This window comes from Mastigoproctus giganteus, chromosome 13 (assembly GCF_048544385.1).
Source record: "Mastigoproctus giganteus isolate SK-2022 chromosome 13, ASM4854438v1, whole genome shotgun sequence".
Lineage (NCBI taxonomy): Eukaryota > Metazoa > Arthropoda > Arachnida > Uropygi > Thelyphonidae > Mastigoproctus > Mastigoproctus giganteus.
Window position 1 is genome coordinate 21,098,434 of NC_143587.1, and position 17,970 is coordinate 21,116,403.

The following is a 17,970-nucleotide window of genomic DNA, read 5'->3' on the forward strand; positions in this document are numbered from 1 at the left end:
ACCTCATTCCTTCAAAAATGAGGGAATGTAATTTTTTTTTTTTTTTTTTCAGTTTTCTTCACAACAAAAATACAGCTATTGTAGGATACAATTTTAGCATGTTTCTCCTAAAAATTAGAACCTTTCTTCAAATTTTATTCTGTTAGAAGGGTGACTTAGTAAATATTATGAAAAACAAACAAATACTTGTTTGTTTGGTTTTTTTTCATATATTTTAAATGTTATGAAAACATACATAAATGTTTTCCCATAATAACATACATAATCCTTAAAAAAAAAAAAATGTATCTATAACATCGATTGGCAGCTCAATCTCATTTTAGATCTCAAATAAACTTATCAGTTCTTTATGTTACTGACATGAAGAACTAATCTAACCCAGACCATCCCAAATAAGTGACACAGCCATAAAGCTGCAATTTTGTAAACTTTATTTTTTATTATTAATTACAATTTTGCATCTCATTTCCCAAATGATACTTTTGCCTGTTAATCACACATCTTTCTTTAATTATATAATATACTGAATTATTACTAATGCCAAAACAAATGTAAAAACTCACCTAGAAGACACAGCTTCCACATACTTTGTAACTCCAATATTGTCAGATGTATTAAGAATAGGCAGGTTATATGAAAATGACTTATCTGTACTTTTAATTTCAAAAGTAGAATTTTCTGGCCATTTGTAGTGACTGTACATTATACGAATATTTGATCCACCTTTATCTGGCTTTTTTATGGAATCTTCAGTCTGTAATATAAAACAACACAAAAAGTTTTTGTTTTTATTATATATTTAGTAACAAGCCTATACAACTAAACAATACAGGGAGAGCAAAACAGAATGAATAGAAATGAAAATCTGGTACAGTAAACCACCACTTTAATTGAACCTCAATTTCATGGATTTTGGGAATAATGGAGAGTTATCCACTGAAATCAGCTTTTCATCTGTATGGTACTGGGTGCCATACAGAAGAAAGTACTGTATTTGTATCTGTATGGTATCCAGTACCATACATTCACCTCTACCACACAGGTGAATGTATCCAGTACCATACATTCACCTGTATGGCAGAGAATTTTCAATGCAGTCCACATAATTTTTTTATATTTATATTCATATAACTGCTGTGTGGATAAAAATTTTAATTGTACAATTTCATAACAGTGTACCTTAAGAAACAAGAAATTTCCATCTTCATACGAAACCAACAAGGACTCAACACTGGCATCAGTAGTAAGAGTGTATGATGTAGATGTATTCTCACCAGTACAGTCTACAAGTTTGAAGGTAAAATTATAAGGTTCGCCTTTTGAAATATATTTGATTTGTTGCAGCTGAAAGAGAAAACATATCAGCTGTAGCATCACAAAATATGAAAATAAGAACAAAAAGCTAATAGTAATACTGAAATTAATATTAGCACTGTTTTAGTGATAGATAAGTAAACCATTACCAATTTTTGAGTAATTTTTTTCTCTCTCTCTCTTCCTATGAAATAATGATTCAAAAAATGAAAACCAATTGACTAGTGAGAGAACTTGTCACAGTGCATCAGGGAAAGGTAAGGAAAAAATCGCTGAATAATCAACAAAGGTTCAAGAAGAAAGATTCAATTTGGAAAGGCAGTATAGGAGCACCTGAGATTTGTACAAGCAGGGAAACTGAGAAAGGAAGTTTCAGTATACAGCCAGGCCTCACATAACGCAAGTTCAATTAACGCGATTTTCAGTTAACATTATTTGAAAAACATTATACCACTTTTCACTTTACACGATGCAAATTTCCAGTTAACGTGATCTTTTTTTTTTTTTTATGCGATAGTTGAAAAAGATTTGAATCGCGCGTTAAGCTTACCGCGAGTCGTACAGGCAATAAACAAACGTTTGCCTGCTGCCCGCCTCGGTGTGTTCCATCAACCATCAGAAGAAGACGTGTTACTTGTTTGTCTCCTGCTAATAAAGTCAATGCACACTTGCATAAAAATTCAAATTTTTAAATGAGCCACATGAAAATGTTACCGCGAAGGAGATAATGGTAAAAGAATTAGATGAAATCTTTCATATTGCATAGAACCTCAAACAAAAGGTTTGAGGTTCTCTGCGATATTTATTTCACCAGGGCCCAGAGAAGATTGTTGTCGGCTATTGGAAATTGATTGATGAAAAGAGAAAGTCAACACTGTTCAAATATTTCCGCAACAGTCATTTCTTCATTGTATATTTTATGTCAGAGGTTCCCAAACTTTCTCACGGCGCCCTTAGTGTCTCAGTAATTTTTTCAAGGCACCCCCAGACCAAAAGAAATACCTAACAGTTCCGTTTAGTAGTTACTTCCAAACAACTTAATAAGAAATGCTGAAACTGTGAACTACCTCGAGCTAGTAGTTCGCACGATGTCCGACAGATGTCGAGTATCGCTGTGTTTCCCTCGAAAATTTTAAATATTCTGCGATGCACAGTTTGGGAACCGCTGTTTTATGCAATAAACATTTAATTCCATAATTATTTTGTCTTTTACATTGTATACAGTTAAAAAGTTTTTTAAAAGGTATTTTTAAAATTCTTTATGGACATTCCAGAAGGTCAAGGACCAATTATAATTTTTCCTATTGATTATTATATTTGATTAACACGTTTCCGTTTTGCACAATGCGCTCGCGGGACGAATTAATTGCGTTAATCGAGGCCAGCCTGTAATAAAATTTGGCATAGTTCTAATAAATATTGAAAGGTGAAAATAACCATAACTGATAGGTTCCTTAAATTTGCCCTATTTTTTTTGTACATCAATTACTCAGATCATATCACACCAGTTAATATGGTATTTCAGTTCACAAGGTTTTTTCATGTAATATATTCTAGTTTTCTGGCCAATTTACACATGTAGAGAGCAGGCTGTGATAAGAAATCAAAGCAAATACCTCAGAATCCAAACAAAATGAATGGTAAAAAAAAATCAATGACAAATTAATCTTTTAATGCAACATTTTAATTTTAAATTATACTTCATATACAGCTGCAGGCAGCAACCCATCCGGTAGGTATGTTTTTTGGTGAGGAGAGATCACATTTCTAATAGGGAGAACTGAGGTAAGGGGCTACTAGTCCACATACAACTTGTAAAAAACTTGTAAAGTCCACATACAATATGTAAAAAAGACCTTAAAATTTCTACAGCAAATGTGGAGGAATTTCATGCTAGCTGCAATGGTGCAAAACTGAACAACTTACCAACACAGAAATTAAGTAACGAAAATATGAACAATTTGTGATGAAAAATAACAGAGGTAAAAATGCTGGCCTTATATAATAAACATGTCACATGATCCAAGAAGGTTACAAAATACTAACATGGCAAATTACATAGATAGTAAACAGTAAATTAAGAAAATAAAAAATTTCTGAACAGAAAGAACAAAAAAACAATCTTAAACAAGGTTTAACAAGTTTCACACTGTTATTATATCTAACAGATAAAAATTATATGAAATGACTATATTACCTATATATATATATATATAAGTATAAATTTTCTTCTAATTGTAGAAATTATTACTTACATCTGTAGTTTGCAAGGTACCATTGAAATCATCACTTGCTACAGAGAAAGCACAATGTCCACCATTAATTAGAAACACCTCACTCATACCCGATGGTGGTGGCACTGGAAGTGTTGACTATTTAAAGAAATATGCATAAATTTTTATTTCAAATGATCATCAAAAAAGTGTATTTTTGAAATAGTTAACAATTAATGAATTTGAATGAATTAATGAATAACAATTGATGAATTTGAGGTATTGCTCAAAACATCAAAGGCAGATATTGTGGGGATTTCAGAGACGTGGTGTCACACAGATATAAGAAATGCAGAACTGGAATTTGGGGAGTACAATGTCTACAGAAAGGATAGACAGGATAGGAAGGGAGGAGGGGTTATGCTATTAGTTAAAAAACACATAAAATCCAAGGAAGTGAAGCCAGTCGACATCGCTGGACAGTGCAGTGTCGAGTCAGTTTGGTGTGACATAAGCATTGGGAGATCAAAATTGAGAGTAGGAGTGTGCTATAGGCCTAATGACTCTGATGAGTATAATAAGAAACTGTTCGGAGAAATAGAGTGGGCCAGTAAATCAGAGAGTCTTATAATGGGGGATTTTAATTTCCCAGATATTGACTGGAATTTGGGGGCTGGTCACTCACACAGTAGCAAGGCTTTTGTGGATTTATTGGATGATTGTTTTCTACATCAGCATGTTCGGGAGGCAACTAGAGGGAGTAATACTCTTGATTTGATTATCAGTAGTGATTCTTCATGCATTAAGAATCTGCAGATAAATGAACCACTTGGTGGCAGTGATCACAGTGTGCTGAAGTGGGAGTTACTCAAAGAGGTAACTACCATTAGGGGTAAAGGGAAGGGGTATTGCTTTCGTAAAGGTGACTACAATGGACTGAGACAGTATTTAAATTCTATACAGTGGGATCAACTGATGATATTGCCAACAGCAAATTCAAAATGGGAAGCATTCAAAGAACTTATCGTGGAAGCTACTAGGCTTTACATACCAACTAAGAAATATTGTTCAAGGTTTAGGCCTAAATGGTTGTCAGATGAACTAATGAGGCATATGGCAGAGAAGAAAAATGCATGGGGTACATACAGATTAACACGTGACACGGACGCCTATGATAGATACAAGTTGATCTGTAACCAAGTTACAAAGGAGGTTAGGCAGGCGAAGGCAGATTACGAGAGATCCTTGGCAAGGGATGCGAAGAAAAACAGCAAAGAGTTCTTTACTTATGTAAACTCTAGAAGGAAGGGGATGAATCAGATTGGTCCACTTGAGATCGATGGGTCAACTGTTGATGACCCTGCTCGGGTAGCTAACAAACTAAATGAATATTTTGCATCGACATTCACACATGAGGAGTTATTCAGCGAGGGGAATGCCAGAGGTGTATTCAACTCTAGCAGTAAGCTAGAGAATCTTGTAATAACTGAGAGCAAAGTGGAGGAGAAATTGTTGAAGATAAACACAAGAAAGGCACCTGGGGTGGATGGGATCTATCCAGTTATATTAAAGGAGGCAGCAAAGAAGGTAAGCAAACCCTTAGCCATAATTATGAGAGCTTCCTTGGACTCAGGGGAGGTACCCATTGACTGGAGATGTGCAAATGTGACCCCAATTCACAAAGGGGGATCAAAGGCTGACACAAGTAATTATAGACCTGTGAGTTTAACTTCTGTTCCCGGAAAATTAATGGAGGCACTGGTGAAAGAAGCACTGCAGGATCATCTAGACAAGACTTCAGTTATAGCTAGGACACAGCATGGTTTTGTTAAGGGGAAGTCTTGCCTGACCAATTTGATTGGATACTATGATGCAGTCACAAAAGAACTGGATGCAGGGAATAACTTTGATATTATATACTTGGATCTTAGAAAGGCTTTTGATACTGTTGCACATGGAAGACTGCTGCACAAATTGGAGCAGTGTGGCATTGGAGGCAAGTTGCTGCTATGGATAAAGGGGTGGTTGAGGGGGAGAAGACAGAGAGTGGTAATCAAGGGACACTGCTCATCGTGGACTAATGTTATTAGTGGAGTCCCTCAGGGTTCAGTATTGGGGCCTTTATTGTTTTCTGTATTTATAAATGATATTGATGATGGTATATCAGGCTTAATGTCCAAGTTTGCAGACGATACGAAGGTTGGCAGGGTTGTCAAGGACACTACTGACACTATGCTGCTGCAACAGGATTTGGAAAGGTTGAGCAGATGGGCTTCGAGGTGGCAAATGAAGTTTAACATTGACAAATGTAAAGTACTACATATGGGAAACAGCAACCCCAGAGCAACGTATCAACTCTGTGGTACTACACTGACAGTGGTAGAGAATGAAAGGGACCTGGGGGTGGTGGTGCAGGCAGATATGAAGTTCTCTGAGCAGTGCAGACGAGCTGCAAGAGTAGCTCATGGTGTATTGTCAATGATATATAGGAATTTTTCTAGCAGGGATAAGGAGGTGATTATTCCCTTGTATAAGGCAATGGTCAGGCCACACCTAGAGTACTGTATACAGGCCTGGAGGCCTCATTTCAGGAAGGATGTAGAGCTGCTGGAACGAGTACAGAGAAGGGCAACTAGATTGGTGAATGGGACAAGGGGGTTCTCTTACGAAGAAAGGCTTAAGTTTTGCAAATTACAGTGTCTGGAAACTAGGCACCAGCGGGGTGATCTGATAGAGGTGTACAAAGCCTTGAATGGTTTGAGCATGCTCAATGCTGATGGGATTCTTCCTCTAGCTCAGAAAAATCACCTGAGAGGGCATAAATTCAAATTGAGGAAAGACAGATGTAGGATAGATGTGCGGAAATTTGCCTTTAGCCAGCGGGTGGTTGGTGGGTGGAACAGACTTCCATCCCTTGTCGTGGAAGTTGATAGCCTAAATAAGTTTAAGGCTCAGCTGGACAGGTATTTCAAACGAACAGAGGGGTGAAGTGGAAGTGGTTATTTTTATTTATTTATGTTACTTTTTTTTTTTTTTTTTTTTTTTTGGCTGATGCTGCATAAGCTTGCTTTCTTGCATCAAATGCCTCTACTAATGCTAATGCTAATGCTAATGCTAATCCAGCCCATAAAATGAAATACTACTAACCAAGTTAATTTCAAAATGACTTTAAATTATAAGGTTACTTATAAAAGCAAGATTCATGTTTTTATCTTAACCTTTTCTGGGATGAGTTTCTTGATCATGTGGGGCCCAAGCACAAAGTTTTTTGCTGGTGGTAGGCTCCGTGGAGTGAGATTCTTCATGAAATTTTGAAATTCAGAAAAATGAAATTTTGCATAAATACTTTTAAATATTAATTTGTTCTTATTTTTTTCTTAGTTGCTCCAATACTGTAATGAAATTATTTCATCAAGTCAAAATTTAAAAAAAAATCACAAAAATTCATAAAAAACTCAGTTACTTATTTTTTGATGTAATACTATATTACTATGCTGTTGTAATCATTAATTGTTACTGTTTATGTATCACTTGGTTCAATTTTATCAACTTCTGGATCTGAATTCCAAAAACGTTTGGCTTTCATAAGAAAGAGAACAGGAGAGTAGGACACTACAACTTCAAATTAATTAATGAAAAAATCAACTATGATACATTAATGCACCTAGAACTGAAAATCAGTTCCAGGTGCATTAATGTATAGTTTTTATATTTTTAGTCTTCCACCATCTGAAAGGGATCCTCTGTAATAATAATAAAAAAAAAATACATCATTTATTATTAACATTATGCCTTATTTTTCAATGTAATGTAATCAATGTAATCTTATTCACGAGTGGGTGTGGAGATTTAAAGATGGTCTACAGAATTTAGATAATGTTCCAGAGTCAAACAAAATATGGCATGTTATCACTGTTGAGTGCACTGCAGAAGCAGAAAGTCTTATATGAGAAAATTATTAATTCAAATCAAAAGGGACTATGAAGCCCAATACATCCTATTTTTATAATATTCTTAAATTATAGGAGAAAACCTAACCTCATACCTTTATAGTAGGACTGTTAATCTCTCGACACTCAATCATGAATGATTATAATATGAACTTACCCCCCCCCCAATATATAGTCATAAATAGATCAAGTTAAAATAGCTATTAATTAAAATAATCATGCCTTCAACTCATATCACGTCAAGGGAATCGGAAAGAATTACTACAGAATGATGGCGGCCACCAACCTCCAAAAAACCAACCAACATCACAAGCCGTCATGAGAATTGAAAAGCAGTTGTCGCAAAATTCTAAAAACGACGAAACAAATAAATTAATTCACACATAAATTAAACTTTAAAACCGTTTTTTTAACTTTTAAGAGACCACCTTATTCGGTTTGTTACCGTGTTCACAAGAAGTACAAAAGTGATTCGCGAATGATATCCCCCCCCCCCTGTTTTATATAAAATTAATGACACCTGACATGAGACTATTTATATAAACCAATGTATGAATTTCTATTCATGCATGCGTGCATGCATGAAAAAAAAAAAAAAAAAAATGCATGCGTGCAAGCGTCCACGAGTCCGAAATATTATAAGGTATGCATATATTAATAGAGCTAACATTTAATCTCATTTCTAATGTTTTGGCAATTAATAATTTAAAATATTCCCGCTGTTTATTAAGAACCTTCGATTCATTAAAAAGGAATCACATGTCCATCTGTGATTGCATGAAATGCAAGCTCTGAGGCACCCGTCCTACCTGCCCTAACTGATGCCACATGCTCTTGTATAATTACCGAAAGTAAATTTTGGGTCGAGCCAATATAAGTAGAATTGCACTCACCACAAGAAATATAGTAAACAATATTGTGAGCTTCCATGGTAGGAACTACATCTGTCCTACATTTCATTAATTGTGAGGAGAGATCACATTTCTAATAGGGAGAGCTTACTCATGGGTTGTGGAACAATCTTAAATTCAGTGTTCTTAAATACGTTAATAAATTGTCTATACTAATGTTGTATATATGGAACTTTAATAAAATGTTTGTGATCCATCCTGTCATTTGTTGTACCCGTCTCTAATTTATACTTCGCTTGTTGACTAATCTGCATAATGGTACCTAATGAATAACTCCTATTTAAAAATCTTGTCAGATCCGTAAGCTCATCCAATAAGGATTCTTGAGTAGAACTGTATCCATATGCATTATGAAACTGATTAAAAATAATGCTCCTTCTGTATGTAAAAGGGTGGTAGCTCGAACGGTGCAAAAATTTCCCAGTATTCGTTAGCCTATAAATTTTAAAAAATATATTTCATTAACCATGGTTAAAGTAAGATTTAGAAAATTTATGGATTTGTGATGTGGGATTTCCATTTATAAAGTGAACTTAAGTCGAGTATGAATGTTATTAAATGTCTCCAGGACCTTCTGTACTATATATTTATTAGAAATTATTACGATATCATCAAGATATCTACCGTAGAATGTTATATTAGGGAGATGTGGAGTTAAGTATACCTGCTTGATCTTATTAATTACAACTTAATTATACAATTTAATAGCAAGTTAACTGAGTACAGGAAAAAAAGACTATATTTCGATGGCCATTTTAAAATCCCTCTGTTACTGCTGGAAGAATGCAGTAACAACTCTTTTCAGACAGGTCAAACTTCATAAAATAGGATATTCTATTAGACCTGTTGTTTCTTACAGAAACACAGCATTTGCACCCCTCGCGGCACACCTTTACAACATCGTTAAACCTGTGTATGTAACATTAAAGTTTAGTTTAAAGAATTCGGAGATGTTTTTCAACCAATTAAAAGAAAAAAACGCTGAATGGAGATGACGAATTATTCTCTTTAGATGTCGTTTCCTTGTACACCAATGTACATGTAGAATATGCCCTTGACGTAATATGGGACCTTATCAATGGTCAGACTATTTGTTTAAACATGTCACATTTACCCAGAAGTGAAATATTTTATTTGATTAAATTTATTGTACAAACAAATTATATTAATTTTCAAGATAAAATATTCAAGCAGATTTTCGGGTTACCGATGGGACTTAGCTTGAGTGGATTGGTTGCTGAAATTTATCTGAATAAGATCGAGCAGGTATACTTAATGCCACATCTCCCTAATATAACATTCTATGGTAAATATCTTGATGATATCTTAATAATTTCTAATAAATATATAGTACAGAAGGTCCTGGAGACATTTAATAACATTCATACTCGACTTAAGTTCACTTTAGAAATGGAAATCCTGCATCAAAAATCCATAAATTTTCTAAGTCTTAATTTAACAAGGGTTAATGAAAAGATATTTTTTAAAATTTATAGGAAGCCAAAAAATACTGGGAAATTTTTGCAGCACCATTTGAGCTACCACCCTTTCACATACAAAAGGAGCATTATTTTTAATCAGTTTCATAATGTATATGGATACAGTTCTACTCAAGAATCCTTATTGGATGAGCTCACGGATCTGACAAGATTTTTAAATAGGAGTTATTCATTAGGTACCATTATGCAGATTAGTCAACAGGCAAAATATAAATTAGAGACGGGTACAACAAATGACAGGGTGGATCACAAACATTTTATTAAAGTTACGTATATACAACATTGGTATAGATAATTTATTAACATATTTAAGAACACTGAATTTAAGATTGTTCCACAACCCATTAGTAAGATCCATGCTGTCTTGAAATATAGGACAGATGTAGTTCCTACAATGGAAGCTCACAATATTGTTTACTATATTTCTTGTGGTGTTTACAATATTTCTACTTATATTGGCTCGACCCAAAATTTACTTTTGGTAAGGATACAAGAGCATGTGGCATCAGTTAGGGCAGGTAGGACAGGCACCTCAGAGCTTGCATTTCATGCAATTACTGATGGACAAGTGTTCCCTTTTAATATCAATATCTAGTTCCTTTTTAATGAATCGGAGGTTCTTAATAAACAGCGGAATATTTTAAATTATTAATTGCCAAAACATTAGAAATGATTAAATGTTAACTCTATTAATATACGCAGACCTTATAATATTTCGGACTCATGGACGCTTACGCTTATGCATGAATAGAAATTCATACATTGGTTTATATAAATAATCTCATGTCAGGTGTCATTAACTTTAAATAAAACAGGGGAAATATCATTCGCGAATCACTTTTGTACTTCTTGTGAACGCAGTAACAAACTGAATAAGGTGGTCTCTTAAAAGTTAAAAAAACGGTTTTAAAGTTTAATTTATGTGTGAATTAATTTATTTGTTTTGTCGTTTTTAGAATCTTGCAACAACTGCTTTTCAATTCTCATGACAGCTTGTGACGGTGGTTGGTTTTTTGGAGGTTGGTGGCCGCCATCATTCCGTAATTCTTTCCGATTCCCTCGACGTGATGTGAGAGTTGAAGGCATGATTATTTTAATTAATAGCTATTTTAACTTGATCTATTTATGACTATATATTGGGGGGGGGGTAAGTTCATATTATAATCATTTGCGATTGAGTGTTGAGAGATTAACAGTTCTACTATAAAGGTATGAGGTTTTCTCCTATAATTTGAGAAAATTATTAGAGAATTAAATATAAACTTAATGATGCAGTGTATACAAGGATTGGTTTCATGCATAATGTTATCTGCATGGAGGTAGATTGTAAAGTATGTATGTGTTCAGCAACGTGGAAGCTGACAGATAAGTTAAAACACATGCAGCATCCTAATGATCTGTTATAAATGAGTCATGGGTGCATCTCTTCCAGCCTGGAACAAAATTAGCTAGAAAGAAGGGGCACTATCGACTAAAAAACATAATTTTGACTGTTTTTGGGACATAAAGAGTATTAGCATTAGCATTTGATGCAAGAAAGCAAGCTTATGCAGCATCAGCCAAAAAAAAAAATAAAGTAAAATAAATAAATAAAAAATAACCACTTCCACTTCACCCCTCTGTTCGTTCCAAATACTTGTCCAGCTGAGCCTTAAACTTATTTAGGCTATCAACTTCCACGACAAGGGATGGAAGTCTGTTCCACCTACCAACCACCCGCTGGCTAAAGGCAAATTTCCGCACATCTATCCTACATCTGTCTTTCCTCAAATTGAACTTATGCCCTCTCAGGTGATTATTCTGAGCTAGAGGAAGAATCCCATCAGCATTGAGCATGCTCAAACCATTCAAGGCTTTGTACACCTCTATCAGATCACCTCGCTGGTGCCTAGTCTCCAGACACTGTAATTCGCAAAACTTAAGCCTTTCTTCGTAAGAGCACCCCTTTGTTCCATTCACTAATCTTGTTGCTCTTCTCTATACTCGTTCCAGCAGCTCTACATCCTTCTTGAAATAAGGCCTCCAGGCCTGTATACAGTACTCTAGGTGTGGCCTGACCATTGCCTTATACAAGGGAATAATCACCTCCTTATCCCTGCTAGAAAAATTCCTATATATCATTGACAATACACCATGAGCTACTCTTGCAGCCCATCTGCACTGCTCAGAGAACTTCATATCTGCCTGAACAACCACCCCCAGGTCCCTTTCATTCTCTACCACTGTCAGTGTAGTACCACAGAGTTGATACGTTGCTCTGGGGTTGCTGTTTCCCATATGTAGTACTTTACATTTGTCAATGTTAAACTTCATTTGCCACCTCTCAGCCCATCTGCTCAACCTTTCCAGATCCTGTTGCAGCAGCATAGTGTCAGTAGTGTCCTTGCCAACCCTGCCAACCTTCGTATCGTCTGCAAACTTGGACATTAAGCTTGCAGCTGTATCTTTTTGAAAGGGTGAATAGTGAACAGTAAGGGGTACTGAAAGTTTCTTAACAACCACCTTTAAGCCAGACATTGGAAGCAAGCAGCATGGATTGCTGTCCAGGGTACTGCATGAATTGCCTCCTCAATTCTATACTTACTAGACTTTTCATCAGGCAATTATGACCTGTTTGGCCTCTTGAAAGGCATTCACTCTGACAAATCTGTTTTCATACTGACCATGAAATGCAAAAGTGGTTCAGTGATCAATTAAAAAATTTATTTTTAAGTTAGCATTAGCATTAGCATTAGTAGAGGCATATGATGCAAGAAAGCAAGCTTATTCAGCATCAGCCAAAAAAAAAAAAAGAAAAAAAAAAAAAAAAAAACAACCACTACTCCCATTTCACCCCTCAATTCGTTCGAAATACCTGTCCAGCTGAGCCTTAAATTTGTTTAGGCTATCAACTTCAACAACAAGCGATGGAAGTCTATTCCACAAACCAACTGCCCGCTGGCTAAAGGCGAATTTCCGCACATCTATCTGACATCCGTCCTTCCTCAATTTGAATTTATGCCCTCTCAGGTGATTATTCTGAGCAAGAGGAAGAATTCCATCGGCATTGAGCATGCTCAAGCCATTCAAAGCCTTGTACACCTCTATCAGATCACCTCGGCGATGCCTAGTCTCCAGGCTCTGTAATTTGCAAAACTTAAGCCTTTCTTCGTAAGAGCAACCCTTTGTTCCATTCACTAATCTTGTTGCCCTTCTCTGTACTCGTTCCAGCAGCTCTACATCCTTCTTGAAATGAGGCCTCCAGACCTGTATACAGTACTCAAGGTGTGGCCTGACCAATGCCTTATACAAGGGAATAATCACATCCTTCTTGAAATGAGGCCTCCAGACCTGTATACAGTACTCAAGGTGTGGCCTGACCAATGCCTTATACAAGGGAATAATCACATCCCTGTCCCTGCTAGAAAAATTCCTGTATATCATTGACAAGACACCATGAGCTACTCTTGCAGCTCGTCTGCACTGCTCAGAGAACTTCATATCTGCCTGCACAATTACCCCCAGGTCCTTTTCATTCTCTACCACTGTCAGCGTAGTACCACAGAGTTGATACGTTGATCTGGGGTTACTGTTTCCCATATGTAGTACTTTACATTTGTCAATGTTAAACTTCATTTGCCACCTCTCAGCCCATCTGCTCAACCTTTCCAGATCCTGTTGCAGCAGCATAGTATCAGTAGTGTCCTTAACAACCCTGCCAACCTTTGTATCGTCTGCAAACTTGGACATTAAGCCTGATACACCATCATCAATATCATTTATAAATACAGAAAACAACAATGGACCCAACACTGAACCCTGAGGAACTCCACTAATAACATTAGTCCACGTTGAGCAGTGTCCATTGATTACCACTCTCTGTCTTCTGCCACTCAACCATCCCTTTATCCATAGCAGCAATTTGCCTCGAATGCCACACTTCTCCAATTTGTGCAGCAGTCTTCCATGCGCAACAGTATCAAAAGCCTTTCTAAGATCCAAATATATAATATCAAAGTTATTCCCTGCATCCAGTTCTTTTGTGACTACATCATAGTATCCAATCAAATTGGTCAGACAAGACCTGCCCTTAACAAACCCATGCTGTGTCTGAGTTATAACTGAATTCTTGTCCAGATGATCCTGCAGTGCTTCTTTAACCAGTGCCTCCATTAATTTTCCTGGAACCGAAGTTAAACTAACAGGTCTATAATTACTTGTGTCAGCCTTTGATCCTCCTTTGTGAATTGGGGTTACATTTGCACATCTCCAGTCCATGGGTACCTCCCCTGAGTCCAAAGAAGCTCTCATAATTATGGCTAGGGGTTTGCTTACTTCCTTTGCTGCCTCCTTTAATATAACTGGATAGATCCCATCCACCCCGGGTGCCTTTTTTATGTTTATCCTCAACAATTTCTCCTCCACTTTCCTCTCAGTTATTAGAAAATCATCTAGCTCACTGCCAATGTTTACTTCACCTACGACATTCCCCTTCCTGAATAACTCCTCATGTGTGAATGTGGATGCAAAATACTCGTTTAGATTGTTAGCCACCTGAGCTGGATCCTCAACTGTTGAACCATCAACATCCAGTGGACCAATCTGATTCATCCCTTTCCTTCTTGAGTTTAAATAGGTAAAGAACTCTTTTCTGTTTTTCTTTGCATCCTTTGCCAAGGATTTCTCATAATCTGCCTTTGCCTGCCTAATCTCCTTTGTGACTTGGTTACAGACCAACTTATATCTATCATAGGCTTCCACGTCACCCATTAATTTGTATGTATCCCATGCATTTTTCTTCTCTGCCATATGTCTCATTAGTTCATCTGACAACCATTTAGGCCTGAACCTTGAACAATATTTCTTGGTTGGTATGTAAAGCCTGGTAGCTTCCAAGATTAGTTCCTTGAATGCTTCCCATTTTGAATTTGCTGTTGGTAACATCATCAGTTGGTCCCACTGTATAGAATTTAAATACTGTCTCAGACCAGCATAGTCTCCTTTACGAAAGCAAAAACCCTTCCCTTTACCTCTGATGGTAGTTACCTCCTTGAGTAAATCCCACTTCAGCACACTGTGATCACTGCCACCCAGTGGTTCATTTATCTGCAGATTCCTAATGCATGAAGAATCACTACTGATAATCAGATCAAGAGTATTACTCCCTCTAGTTGCCTCCCGAACATGCTGGTGTAGAAAACAATCATCCAATAAATCCACAAAAGCCTTGCTAGTGTGTGAGTGACCAACCCACAAATTCCAGTCAATATCTGGGAAATTAAAATCCCCCATTATAAGACTCTCTGATTTACTGGCCCACTCTATTTCCCTGTACAGTATCTTATTATACTCATCAGAGTCATTAGGCCTATAGCACACTCCTACTCTCAATTTTGATTTACCCATGCTTATGTCACACCAAACTGACTCAACACTGCACTGTCCAGCGATGTCAACTGGCTTCACTTCCTTGGATTTTATGTGTTTTTTAACTAATAGCATAACCCCTCCTCCCTTCCTATCCTGTCTATCCTTTCTGTAGACGTTGTACTCCCCAAATTCCAGTTCTGCATTCCTTATATCTGTGTGACACCACGTCTCTGATATCCCAACAATATCTGCCTTTGATGTTTTGAGTAATACCTCAAATTCATCAAATTTATTTACTAAACTCCTAGCATTAGTGTACACGCAAGTATACATGCACCTGTTTCTATTCTTAGCTACCCTAACACAACCCATGTGTTTACTTGTACCGCAATGACTTCCAGCAGTCTCTGAAATATCCTGCATCTTGTTTTTCAGGCTTCTGCTCATTCCAATAGAAGCAGTGCAAGAATCTCTTTCACCTCTGCCCGTGGCTACTGTTAATCCATTAGTCTTTGTCTCCCCCCAAGCTAGCAGTTTTCCGACCCACCTAACACTGCCTCGATAGCATCAGCAAATATTCTTGCACCCTTTCTATTTAAGTGTATCCCATCCCTGTAGAAGCAATCTCTCCTGTTAACAAGTACAGTCCAGGCTGAAAAAAATTCTACCCCTTCAGCCTTGCACAATCTTTCCAGGGCCGAATTGATCGACAAGGCTCTCAGGTATGATGGCACTGATGAATCACAGAAAGACAAAGATATGTTTAATAATAGTATAAAAATTGTGATGTGAAGCAATAAATTATGCTACAGCAAAACAGTTATTTCTATTTGAGTCATTCTCAAAAAAATTTAGTTCTTCTAGTTATTATAGAGATATGCAGTTTGTACTTAAAAACATACAGAATATCAATGACTAAGTGAAATGAGTTTCATACTAATAGCATTAAAATAGCATAATGATGGAAGATGAACGTATTCTGCATCTGCCAAAAAAAGAAAAGTATCTCATATTCCCATTGTCAAAAAAATGCCTTCCTAATTTCTTCTTGAATTTCATTAAACCCTATGCTTCTCTTGCATGCAACTTGTTCCAACATTTCTAAGAAACTACATAAAACAATTTCCTAGAAATGGCTTTCTTAGGGTCTCACATGATTACTCATTTTACACAATAGATCTTCACTACCTAAAGGATAAAGAAGTGGCCTGTAGTGACGTGAATGTAGCTTGATACATGTAACACAGAGAATCAAAAACATATCATTTTGATTCAGTTATGGCTGAAGATGTATCTTCTGACAACAAACAATAAAATATATTGCTACAAATAAAAACATACTCACTTCTAAATGAAGCTGTACAAAGCCAGCAATAACAAAGGAAGCAGCAGCAAGTAGTCCACCTGCAGTGATCCTCTGAAGAGGTCTATAAATGTAAGTTATATATATATATTAGATAAAAATATCTACAAATATCTAAAAAAAATGTAGACAATAATTTCAAAGCTGTAAACACTATGTTGTTATTTGGATTTTTTAGGAGCATTAGCAACCAAGGCCATATTGCTCCGGGGATATGTGGTGGTCATTCCCTGACCTTTCCGCATCCTCTGTATTTGGTGGTCACCGGCTCAAACCCCAGTCTAATCAAGAAGCATGTGCTACGCACTGCTGCTCCTGCCCACCTGGCTACAGAGGCACCAATAACTAAGTAGGGCTCATTCTCTCACAGTAACAGTCTGTGACATTTATCTCATATATTTGAAGTTGAGTGCATGCTTTATACATACTTTTCTTTTCAAGGCCAGGAACTCTGGGGAGTAAGATGGACATTAGAAAATGTCCCTGCCAGACACTGCCTTAGTCCTGGTTGACTTGATAATAGAGAATGTAAAGTGGATCCACAACTCCTTTTGACTCTGATGGCAAATATAGCATGCTTTGTTGCATGGTCATTTAGAATTGTTGTTTGTTGTTTGGTTTTTAGGAGCATTAGCAACTAAGGCCATATTGCTCCGGGATATTGCTCCGGGAAAGGATTCAGAACCCGATTGGGTTCTGAATCCTTTTTCAAGTACAAACACAGAAGAATCTCCAAAATTACAAGAAGAACTGATAGATGTAACAACAAATGAAGAATTGAAATTTAAATTCAAAGATGGCTACCAACAATTCTGGCTGCAAAAGCAGATACCTACAGTTTATCCTGGATTATGGGCTATAGTACAAAAGTTTTTAATTGCATTTCCTTCATTATATTTAGTGGAACATGGGTTTAGTGCAGTCGCAAATTTGTTAACAAAAAAAAGAAACTGACTGCAAATAGCGAATCGCGGTGATTTAAGAATACTGCTGACAAAAATAGAGCTGAGGATTAATACATTGATAGCAGTGCACCAGGTTCATCCTTCTCATTAGGATCATTTTTAATGTTATTCATAATTTTTATTTTCATATTATCCTTCATTATCTTAATTTTCTGTGTTTAATGTGAATGTTACTATTGTTGATTTTAGTAAATAATTTTATAATTTCAAGCTTCAAAGTATCTTATTTACATCTTTATTTACTATATTTTAAGACGTAGGTAGATATATATAGTTACATAAAAAACACAAATTTTTTACTATATCTTTCTGTTTGTTCGCTTAAAGAAGGTAGATTTCCAGGGGGGGGCACTGAGTAATTTTTTTTCTGAAAAGGGGGCAGTAGGACAAATAAGCTTGGGAACCT

General features: G+C 36.3%; 1 protein-coding gene across 1 annotated transcript in view; it reads right to left on the bottom strand.

Moving 5' to 3' along the window:
- Positions 1-17,970, bottom strand: part of LOC150075844 (solute carrier family 15 member 1) — a 154,860-nt gene that overhangs the window by 36,479 nt on the left and 100,411 nt on the right. The window contains exons 13-16 of the mRNA XM_090388171.1: positions 16,582-16,663; positions 3,570-3,686; positions 1,180-1,344; positions 564-754 (exon numbers count right to left, since the gene is read on the bottom strand). Coding sequence (XP_090244297.1) covers positions 564-754; positions 1,180-1,344; positions 3,570-3,686; positions 16,582-16,663 — 555 coding nt within the window. The remainder of the gene's footprint in view (positions 1-563; positions 755-1,179; positions 1,345-3,569; positions 3,687-16,581; positions 16,664-17,970) is intronic.